This window comes from Perna viridis, chromosome 2 (genome assembly GCF_037379345.1).
Source record: "Perna viridis isolate PV_CMFRI_1.1 ecotype Kerala chromosome 2, ASM3737934v1, whole genome shotgun sequence".
NCBI lineage: Eukaryota > Metazoa > Mollusca > Bivalvia > Mytilida > Mytilidae > Perna > Perna viridis.
Genome location: NC_142446.1, coordinates 6,403,897 through 6,416,418, shown reverse-complemented (window position 1 = coordinate 6,416,418; position 12,522 = coordinate 6,403,897). Strand labels below are relative to the sequence as shown.

Genomic DNA, 12,522 nt, shown 5'->3' with positions numbered 1-12,522 from the left:
AGGCTATGCCAAAAAACAGTAAAATCTGCATTGCCGGGCTTTTGTGATACTTTTTCGCACTTTTGTTATTTATTTTCCAAATCAGAAGGCATTTGCAGGACGTCATCGGTATAATAAAAATTCGCATACTAATAATTCTCAAAAGTAAAAAAAAAAAGAAATCTTGTTTCAAATCTTAAAGAGTTTATTATTGAAATGTCTGTGATATAAATATTATATATGGATATATTCTATTCACAGTATCAGTATTGAATAAAAAGGTAATAAGGTCTGTAAAAGCCAGCGTATCCTTGAGTAAGAAGGAGGAATACAGTTTTGAGACCAGACTTCAAACCCTTCAAACTAAAAAATCACTCAGATACAGCCCGTTTGTTTCCATCAAAGCTCTCTCTAAGGACGTAATGGGACTTGGAGGTTCCGTAGAAGTTAAATTCAATCAAGCAGTTAAAGTGGACTTGACGGTAACTGGTCTTACTAAATCACCAATGAAATATCTTGGTAAGTAACATTACATATGAATAACATTTAATCTTTTAATGGCATAAAGCAAGAAATCTTCTCTCTAAAATAATTATAAATATCGGCAATAATATCGTCAATAACGGAACAAATCTGGTGCATCAAAATCTCAGTACAAACCGAATATAAACGATAACTGAACATAAGGTAAACAAAACGTAACACCAAAAAATGAAACAACAAGAAATTTAATAAAAAACATATTTCATTTCAAATGGAATAGCTTAAACACGGTGTTACTTTGTTTTACTAAGTTTATTTTATTTGTAAGGCAATAGAAATAACAGGATATCCTTATTAAGGTCATTTTAGAGAATTACCATTTATTGACGTAATATGCGTATCTAACACTGTTGATATAAACATTTTTTATCTGTTAAATGAAATACAACATATCTCTCTTTCACCATAAAAACTATTTTAAGTAAAATACGCAGGTCATGTCAATAAACGGCATTTTTACTATATGTCATTTTGGACGCTATTTCATCCTTGGTAACAGCGTGTTTCCTTTCAAGAGAAACAATGCTTTTTGCCAATATTTGCATAAAACATACGTGCTCACTTGCAGTCCAAGTAAGAGACACCGGAAATGCCAAGCAAACACGATTGCAGTCCAAGATAAACATTCAGTCGCCCGTATTTACTACCAAGGGGAGAGCAAACTTTATTCTGAGGCCAACATCTATAATTACCAGGACCAATATAGATTACATCATTCCACGAGTTGCACGTGACAAAATCACAATGAATTCCAAGGTCAACTGGAGAAGTACGAAGAAGGTTACAACAGTGAAAGGAAATGGGTAAGAATAATAAATGGTCGCTAAAACAATTTTTTAAGCTATGAAATTTAATCCCTTTTAATGATGCCTTGTGGCCCCAACTAGTTGCATATCGATAAAATTTAAACAAATCTTCACCTTCTTTGGGTTTTGCCCTGTTTAAATATCTGTCTCATCCTTTTTTGGTGTAATACAATGCCTCCATTTCGCATCAGTTTATGTGCCGAAAAGGTCTGAGGACCTAATTAACTCGCATAGCTTAATGTGTGTTTGAATAACTTCTTAAAGTTACCTGGATGTAGAGAAAATTGGATATCATCGCCACAGCAAAAAGGATGTTTTAGTGTTTATATTATAAATGATTGTCTCTATGGAGATGTTCATGATGTCATTTCTTTTATTTTTTTTAACAGAGTTTTAAACTTTAAAAAGATGTCTTACCTAAACCTCAATCTTGGAGTCAACATTTTGAGCAACGCCAAGCTGACCAAGTCTGACGTCAGTGTCAAATATGGAGCTAATAAGAAAAACCTAGACAAAACTATCAATTTTTCATCGGTTGTCAAACATCAGTTGGCATGGAGAGCAAGTGATGTTAGTCTTAATGCACAACTCCAACATCCCGACACAGTAAGCGTCTTTCTTTATATCAATAACCATCTATGTGTTGCTTCTATATTTTTTGAAATATGTTTTTAATCAATGTACCTATGGTTGATGTGAAAAAGTGAGTATTTTGAAGTAAACAAATGAAATATTAAAATGTCGTATAAACCATTTTTAAAGAAAATTAAGTAAAAATATTCTTTCCTCTTTTGCTTGTCTGACCTCTATAAATCTAGTTTCTTTTGTTTTGACAGGGTATAGATGTGCAAATTAAAGGAAGCCATAGTCACAACAAGAAATCTCTTGATACTACACTCTCAATGTCTATAGGAAAGAAACACACCATTTCAGCATCAGTATTCCTTAAAGATAAGAGTAAAAAATTATCGTCAATTGCCGGGGGAATTTCGATGTCTTTGAATCAACGATCGATGACCTTCTCTAACGTGTTCATACAACAAAACAAACAAAAGTATCGTAATGACTTTTCAGCCGTTATAGGAAAGACAAAGGCCTCTGTTATATCAACAGCTAAGGTGGCTTCAACTAACGAATTTGATATTTCTAATGTCATTTCCCTTCCAAACATGAAAACTTTCACTATAGCTGGTCAGTTGAACAGAGGAAAACGTGACTTTCGCGTAGGTGTGCAATTAGGAAAACGTTTAGCAATGGCATTTACCTCACAGTACAAACCTAGCACAATGATCAAAGTAGGTGGTGATATCAGAGTTGATAAGACCCGTATCATAGCTGAAATCGAGGCTGAAAAAAATCATCCCAAATACTTTGGGAAAGTTGACTTCAAATGGGATGCTGACATAGATCCATCAAAAAGGATTCAACTAGTCGGAGAAGTTATCAATAAGGACGCAAAAGAGGTCAGTGCTACATTTGATGTTACTAATCCAATTCAGAATATTAACACTCACTACAACCACGTTATAGGCAAAGAAACCAAGAGCCATTTCGACGTATCCGTTGGAGGTAAATCTAGATTCGCTTTCGATCTTATCCATGCTGATGACGATAGCAAAAAATCTGGAGAAATTCGTATACAGACTTTATCTAAAGATGGACTGCTTAAGTACAATCTTGTATCTTCTGATAGGCAATACTCAAATGAAATTGAGTTGTCATGGGGTAATTCTAAGAAAGTTGCTTTAACAGTGAGACTTGACAAACCATTTGGGAGAGAAAACATCAATGGAGCGGTTACTCTTATAACACCTTTTACTGGCATTAAATCGTCATCTATTGAAATCAATCATACTTTCAATACCAAACTAGAATCAAGTCTGAAAATGCAACTTAACAAGGAAAACGTTCATCTGATAGTTGACTTAAACAACAATAATATCAATGACATCAAAGGATCAGTCAGTATTAAAACGTCCTACCATAGACTCGGCTCATCGTCCCTGACTCTTACCAATCAACTATCAGATAATAAATTCTACAACTCCATTACATTTGACCTTAATGGAGAGAAATTTATGTATGAAGGAAAAGGAAGTCACAAATTTACTAGAGCAGGATTCAAAACAAACGGCAAAGTAATCCTTACAGCTGGACGGGATACATTCAGGACAAAATGGGATCATATCCATTCTAGCGGAGAAATAACTTCAAAGTTTACCACAAATATCGGAGGAAAACCTTTCGAAATAGATTTAAGTGGACGACAGGCCCTGACATTAAAACAGGGTGGAATATCTGTCAGTTTTAAACTAAAATCTCCTTTCAACGAAGAAATTCTTCTCCGTGTTGATCACACCCACCAGCCATCATTAGTTGACAGTTCAATAAGTGCTTCTCTAGGAGGAAAACCCCTCATGTCTGGTAAAGTTGTTTACAACAGAAAAGTTGGACAAGTTAATTTCAAGACCACTTTGTCTTCCTCTGGTGTTTCAAACGAGATTTTAGTTGTTTCAGACTATCAAAAATATCCAATGACAGGCCAGGTCAATATGAAAATGAATGAAAAACAAATTGACATATCAGGTTCCTTTGACCGACAGCAGAACAGACAAAACGGTAAAATTAAGGTAAAGACACCATTTACCAAACCTATAGTAATTATAGCTGGTGGTGCTAACGATGATGAAATGCTGTTATCTACCTCTCTTCAGTACGGAAATGAAGAAATACTATCTGTTGAAAAAAGACATAAATGGGATAACATAAAGTTTTTAAAAATATCTCTCAGCTCTTCAATTCAAAATATCAATAAAATAGAAGGATTGTTCAAATTACAAAACGGAAATGGTATGGCATATTTAGAGGCAAACACAGTTAAGCTTAGCTCTGAATGGAACACAGTCAGCGGACTGAGTGGTAAACTTCGACTTGATACTCCATTCTCGGAAATTCCATACAGCCAAGTAACAGTAAACAGCAAACTTACATCTGGAATGACATCATCTGAATTGAACATTGAATATTTGCCTAGGAAAAACATCGTACTCAAATCACGTTATATAATGCGAGACAGTTTCTCTGAGGGAACTCTGAACATTGTAACCCCGTTTTCAGGGATGAGAACTATGTCTGGATCTTTTCAACTCTCTAATAAAAAATCAGAAAAAAGATCCGCCCTATCGTACACATGTCCAATGGGAACTAAATATACAGCAGACCTAAGCTATACCACTGATCCAGTGAAAAAAATAAACCTTGATTTGGCGAAAGATAGTCAGAAAGTCCACGCAGATGCAGCTTTAGATATGACATCTGGATATCCACAAGGGTCCTTGAAGGTTTCATCACCATTTGCAGATGATATTGTTATGGTGGCAAAGCAAAGTAATATTGACGGTGTAATCGTTACGTTGGTGTCAATGGACTACTCAACAGGACGAAAAATTTCAGTAGAAAACAAATTCCGAGTTGATGACCATTTCGTTTTCACAACATCCATTGCTACACCATACGAAACAATGAAGACTATTAACTCAGTACTAGAAGCTAAAGGTGACCGCAGATCGTTTTCCTTTATTGGCAGTGTCGAGGCAGAGCCAACAACAAAAAAACTCCTTGCTTCAGGTGCATTTAATATGTATGGCAGCATCGATGGAAACCTAAGAATTGAAACTCCATTTGAAAGCCTTCCATACAGTCAAGTTACGATTTCTAGCCAAAGGAAAGGAGAACTTACTACAACACTAGCTAATATTGAATACATGCCAAGCAAATTCATTACTGGAAAAGCAACTCATCAAATGAATATTAACAATATCGAGGTTTCCCTTGAAATCAAGACTCCTTTCCGAGCCTTACGACACGCATCGGCATCACTTAAGCATAAAGTTGACGAAACAACGGGCTTGATTTCATCTTTAGGTATTGAGTATCCGAAAGGAAAGCATTATTCCGTTGATTTTGCTTTCAACAAAAACAAAAAAACCGAAGGGTTTGCCACTTTGACAAGTCCATTCCACTATCCAGTCAGTTTATCTTTCTTCAACCAAGGAAAATATCCTTCCTTCGAAACTCACGCTGAACTGAAGTATAAAGGTAATCAGAAGCATGTTTTTGACTTTGCTTTGAACAACAAGGCTAAGAATTTTAAAGCAGCTATTTCATACAAATGTCCTAATTTAGACAAAATAAGCTTTGAAGCCACCCATCAGGGAGACTTTAAACAATTTAGTACTGAAATGAGGACCCAGTTTAAGAAAGGAGAACCACACGAGGCAAAAGTTATTTTCAAAAATCTTGCCAAGATGCAAGGATCTTTGATAATCAAATCTGCCTATATAAAAGATTTTAAAGCCTCCTTCCATCATACAGGATCTCTAAAGAATCTGAAAACCCATGCAGAATACGTTTACGGAAAAATGAAACCAAATTCAGCTGATATCGCACTGATCACAGGCAAGAGTACAAAGGCATCCTTGAAATTAGCATCTCCGTTCTTTGATGATATGACATTGAATATCGTTCATAAAGGGCAACTCAAAAGTTTTAGAAATAGAATTAATTTGATTTTTAGCAAAAAAGAAAAAGTCAGTACCGATTTGAACTTCCGCTTGGCAAAAGTCATGAAAGCAACCCTCATTTTTGTCTCGCCGTTCAAAGGATTTAAGAAAGTCGTCGCTAATGTTAAGCATGAGGGGAATTGGAAGAATTTTAAATGCGATGCGAGTGTTAAGAGAGGAAAAGATATGATAAAAGCCAATATGAAGACATCTTTAGGCTCTAAAATTATGTGGGCATCCTCACTAGAGACTCCATTTGCTGGCTGGAAAAAAATGAATGCAGAAATTTCTCATGAAGGAACATTAACCAACTTTCAGTCTCACGCCGAATTTTCCCGGGGAAAGCAATATGTAATTGCTGGGGATGTGAATGTTGTTGTAAATCCATCTATCGATATTTTGGTTGCTGCACAGACTCCTTATGCTGGTTACAAAAACGTAAAAGCGTCTCTGCAGCACGATGTATCTTCTAAAAAGATAAAGACAAATGCGGAGATAACTTACTTCAAGAAAGATACAATTTCAGTAGATTTCTTGGTTGACAGACAAACAAGAAGCACTGATATAACAGTAATGACACCATTCAAAAATTATGAAAGGGTGACAGGTTCCTTTTCACATTCTGGTCATTTAACTGCCTTCAATACGAAATTGAATATTGCATCAAATAAGGACAAATATATAGCTGAACTAAACTTTGACTCTGTGAATCAGCTGTCCGCAGAAACCAAGATTTCAATACCTTCAAAAGTATACCCAGTTACAGAAGTGTCCTTTACATACAGTGGCAGTATAAACAACTTCCATTCTAGAACAAATCTGCTTTTTAACAAGAAAAAAAGCTTCGCTGATCTCAAGTTTAATACTATTAGTGGGGTCGAAGGAAAATTCACATTTATGACACCATATTTTGACACCGTAAAAGCAAATGTTCATCACAACGATGGAGGTAAAATGAAGACTTCAATAAACATTGATTATGGCAAGAAATCTATTTTTTCTTTTGACTCGTTAATTGGACGAAAGGGGTCTCCGTTTGGAACCATGTCTTTGAAAGCTGGTAACCTGCCTAAGATTCAAGGAACTTACGAATATGATGGAGGAATGTTAAACAACAAAGCTTTAGTCCAGATATTTTATGGGAAGAAAAAACTTTCTCTGGAGACACAAATGGAAAGCAAGTCAGACATTAAAGGAAACATCATAATGTTAACACCATTTAAAGATGCAGAAACAATATACTTAACGTATTCTAAATCTGGATCAAAGAGAAAGTTGAACGGGCAAATAGAAGCTGGAATTAATCAACAGAAAATCGAAGCGAATTTACTATTTTCAGTGAGTGACATGGCAAAAGCTTCATTCACTATCAAGACCCCATTCAGTTATCTTAAATCGGGTGATATATCTACACGTATTGCAGGGACTCCAAATAACTTTGATAGTCATGCTGAAATATCCGTCAATGGGAAGGTTGCTGAGGCAGATCTTACAAGTACTTTTGCCGACCGTGTCGATATCAGGGCAACGGTTAAAAGTCCATACACCAAAGACCTTCTTCTAAAACTTAATCATGATGGAACTAAAAATAACTTTAAATCAGTTGTCGAAACTGGATATGGTAACAATAAGATAACTGGGCAAGTGACAACAGACTTGACTAATGGAATACAGATTGATGCTGTGATTAAAACCCCATTTACAGAGGACATCATTTTCGCAACTTCGAATAACGATGACTTCGGTGATTTCCGCTCACTGTCTCAGTTGACATATAACGGAGCTAAACAACATAAAATGGAAGTGACATTCTCTACCATTGGAGACTTTAAGTCTCTTAAATCTTCAGCACAAGTTGTGTATAATGGTAAACGAGTTTCAGGAAAACTTGACTTTGATGGAGAAATTAACAATTTCAGGTCATATGCTGAAGCAATAATCATTAATAAAAAAAACAGTATAAAAGTTATTTTCGACGGTACAAATAATATTGACGGACAACTCGAATTGAAAACACCATATACACAAGATTTCTCTGCCTTAATAAAACATTCAGGACGAGTAAAAAACTTCCATTCGATGAGTAGATTGACATATGGAAAACGATCATTTGAATTGAAAGGATCTTTTAGTCATGAAGGAACATTAACAAATTTCAACACATATGCAGAAATTGGATTGAACGGACAACAGGCTTCCATTGATGTTTCATTTAAAGCCACAGACAGTATTGAAGGAAAGGCTGCTCTGAAGACACCTGTAACAGACAGTATTATTGTTCACTTTTCTAATGAAGGCGAATTAAAGAATTTCAAGTCATGTCTCAAAATAACATACAGTGGAAAACTTCAGCATGAAGCTAATTTGAAATTTAATCACTATGGTAGTCTAACTAAATTCAACACAGATACATCTTTGACCTACAACAACAAAATGACATCAGTCGAAATTACTTTCGATACATCTGAATTGATTGAAGGGAAATTGACAGTGAAAACACCTGTTTCTGATGATGTGATCATTCACTTTTCTCATGAAGGCAAACTAAGGAATTTCAAGTCATGTCTCAAAATAACATACAGTGGAGAACTTCAACATGATGCTAGTTTGAAATTTAATCACGATGGTGGTTTAGCTAAATTTAATACACATACATATTTGACCTACAACAGCAAAATGACATCAGCCGAAATTACTTTCGAGACATCTGAATTCATTGAAGGGAAAGTGACGGTGAAAACACCTGTTTCTGATGATGTGATTATTCACTTTTCTCATGAAGGCAAACTAAGGAATTTCAAGTCATGTCTTAAAATGACATACAGTGGAAAACTCCAGCATGATGCTAGTTTGAAATTTAATCACGATGGTGTTCTAGCGAAATTTAATACAGAAACGTCTTTGACCTACAATAACAAAGTGACATCAGCAGTAGTTGCTTTCGACACTTCTGAGTTTATTGAAGGGAAATTGACGGTGAAAACACCCTTTTCCGAAGATGTTATTATTCACTTTTCTCATGAAGGCAAACTGAATAATTTCAAGTCGTGCCTTAAAATTACTTACAGTGGAAAACTTCAACACGATGCAAGTTTTACATTTAAAGCAGTTGGTATTATGAGCAAGTTCACAGGTGAAACATCACTGATGTACAACAAGAAGAATGCAGCAGTCACAGCTGTTTTCGACAGCACGAGTGATTTAATTGAAGGCAAGTTGACAACCAAAACATCGTTTACAGATGATATAATCATTGCATTTTCTACAGAAGGTAACCTTAAGCATTCCAAGACATGCCTGAAAGTGACCTATGGGGGAAAACTTCAACATGATACTAGCTTTCAATTCGGATTCGATGGTTCATTGAAAAAATTATCAACGATGGGTTCTCTTGAATACAACAAACAGAGAGGGTCATTTTCTCTATATTTTAATTCAAAGGATAAGTTGACAGTTCAGTTCCGTTTAAAGACACCATTTTATGACGATGTTGTCGTATCTGGAAATCTTGCAAATAACCATCTTAGCTTAAAATCAGATATAAAGATCAGTTATGGCGGATCTCTCAAACATGATGCTACGATTGATTTCGAAACAAGAGGTTCCATCAGAAAGTTTAAAACCGAAATAAACGTGAACTATAATGATAAATCTTGTTCAGCAAACTTTGCTTTTAACACAAAATCAACAGTTTCTGGAAAACTTGACATAAAATCATCATGGACAAAGAATTTGAGAGCGTCTCTTACAACTGAAGGAACCCCAAAAGCATTTACGTCTAACATTGCGGCCAGCTACGGATCTATTAAACACACAGGACATGTCAGTTTAAATATGATGAAAAACTCCGATAGCTTTAAGTCCATAGTTGAAGTCAGTTTCAATGGTCAAACAGTGTCGGGCGATTTGTCTGTTGACTTTGTGTCTGGGTTTTCCAGTAATCTTGAAATTAAAACGCCATGGACGAATGACGTGACTTGCAACATTCAGTACAGAGGGCAACCCACTGCTTTCACCACCAATGTCCAGATTAACTACGGTCGTAAGAACTATAACATAGGTTCAAAATTTAACTTGATAACAACAGGTTCACGATTTGGTATAGAAACAGAATCATCATACAACGATAAGAAAGCAACTTTAGCAGCAGTTCTGTCATTTGATAATAAATATACTGCTAAACTTTCCTTAACAACACCTTACACAAAAGATCTCGAAGTGACATCTTCATTTCAGCTCACCAAAAATAAACTTGGTGCCTCTATTTTGGTCAACGTTGATGGTTCTTCATTACATAATTGCAAGATTTTGATCGTCCGTAAATTTGCTGATTTTCAGAACTCGTTGAACCTGAATGTAGACTACAACGGACAGGCTATGTCTGGTGACTTCTCAGTTGTATCTTATGACATGATTGATGCTAAAATGTCAATTGATACACCATTCCAAGGATATAAAGACGTTTCTGCTAATATGCAGTATGACACTAGAGGTAAAACAACCTCACTTCAGATTAATGGGAGAATTGGATCTAAGAATTTTGAAATAAGTTCTTCCTTCGATAAAAGCCTTCCATTCAATGGAAAGGTTAACGTAAAGACACCATTCTCTGGTATTAGTGATATGTCCTTCAACATTAACTTTAACGACAATCCTACAAATTTCCTGTTAACGTCAGATGTTCAAATTGAAAGCCAAACAATTTATGACTTGACTTTCGAACACGTTGGAAGCATGGGTGTTATCCAAGGAAATTTGGATCTGAAAACTGCAGTTGTTGAAGACATTAACATAAAGTATGATACATCAGGCTCTTTTCAGAAGTTCACATCATCTTTCTCTGCATCCATCGGCAGTGAAAACTATTTCACATCAACTACTAATTTTGACATTAGCACAAGAAATCAAGCGAAAGCTACATCATCAGTAGATATCAGTGTTGCAGGAACAGTAAAAAGGGCAGAAATGGAAATTTCAGGAGCAAGATCTTTTAATGACATGAGCGTCATGGTTAAAACCAAACTGGATAATAATGAGATAAGACTAGAATCTACATTTAAAGTACAACCTTCATTTGAAGCAATGATAAAGATTCAGACGCCTTTCAGATCTATTAGATCCATGGTTGCTTCAGTAAAGTATGCCATTAAGGCAAACACGATTTCAAACTCTGTCGTTTTCTCCCTTTCTCCTGAAAAAGTTTACGAAATAAGCGTTAACGTATTTAACAAACGCTACAACAAAGCTGATATCAAAGCTGAAGTGAAAACACCTATCAAAGGACATGAGCTGATGAGATTTATCTATAGGCACAATATTGATACAACTGCTACTGTTTTTACAAGCTACGAATGTTCAACTGGTATTCAACTAGTTGGGGATTTCAAACTGACATCCAAATCCCTGAGTATGGAACTTAACACTCCTTTCAAAATAGCACGACGTTTTTCTGCAAAAGGATTCCTTGAAAGTCGAAACAACATTTACAATCTAGAAACATCAGCGAAACTTAATAACCAAGCCCTTAGTTTCAAAACTTTGATTGATGTTGATAGCAGTCCTATGACAGCCAGAGTCACCGTACTAACACCATTCAATGGTTTTGAATCTTCTGATGTAAGAATGTCATGCTCTGGTGACCGACATGATCTGCGGGTCACTTTTGAATTAACCACTCCGTTATTCAAACCTGTCAATTCAGAAATACATCTCCGATATGCTTCTATTTTGGACATGGAGACTACAGCAATTCTTACAACAGGTTTCAAACATTTAGAACGTGTGAGTGCATCCTTGGTAAACCAGAAAACAGGCAGAGAATACAAATCACATGTCGAAACTAGTTGGAACAAAGATAATAAAATATCACTTGATGCAACTTGTGATGTAACTAACGGTATAAAAAATTCATTGGTTATTTCAACTCCATTTAAAAGCTTGAAAATGGCAAAGATCGACATTGGACATAAAAATTCTGACGATAATAAAATGGTATCTATCTTCTTGGAACACAATGCAAAGCATTTGATAGACCTTGATGCTGTTTACACCAAAGCAGAGCATCATACCGTTTCAATTATTACACGACATCCCAGACCTATGAACTTTAGGATCGGTGGAAATATGGAGGCTGGTAAAATGAATACTGACATTAGCTTGAATTGGAATACAGACAAAACCGACAGCAGCATTGACATGGAAACCTATCTGAACCATAACGACGACAAATGTAGTATAGCACTCAGATTGACTCACCCGAAAAAGTCGTTCGGCTTTAGAGGTGAACTTGAAAAGAATAACAAGAAAGATTTTGCCACCTTCGATGTTAGTGTGGGTAACAAGGATGTATTTGGATACACATTTGATTGTAAACACACTGAAGATGAACGGGCCTCAAGTATTAAGCTCAGATTTCCTTCTAGGTCGGTCATGGTTTCCAATGAAGTTCAAAAGCGTCTTGGTTCTACGATGGCAACTACTGCCTTCTACTGGGATGCAGATAGAGACCAGACAAAGAAAGTGACTGTTAAAGGAGAGATCAATCCAAGTGATGAAGGTGTTGAAGCAAATGTTATCCTTGAGATGCCAAGTATTGGCCAGGTATATGAAAGAATAATATAAAAAAAAAAACA

General features: G+C 35.7%; 1 protein-coding gene across 1 annotated transcript in view; it reads left to right on the top strand.

The window, feature by feature from the left end:
- The window catches only part of LOC148623468 (uncharacterized), a 28,717-nt gene that overhangs the window by 8,686 nt on the left and 7,509 nt on the right, over positions 1 to 12,522 (top strand). The window contains exons 17-20 of the mRNA XM_088565265.1: positions 241 to 498; positions 1,091 to 1,325; positions 1,718 to 1,934; positions 2,165 to 12,490. Of these exons, the coding sequence (XP_088421391.1) occupies positions 241 to 498; positions 1,091 to 1,325; positions 1,718 to 1,934; positions 2,165 to 12,490 (11,036 nt within the window). The remainder of the gene's footprint in view (positions 1 to 240; positions 499 to 1,090; positions 1,326 to 1,717; positions 1,935 to 2,164; positions 12,491 to 12,522) is intronic.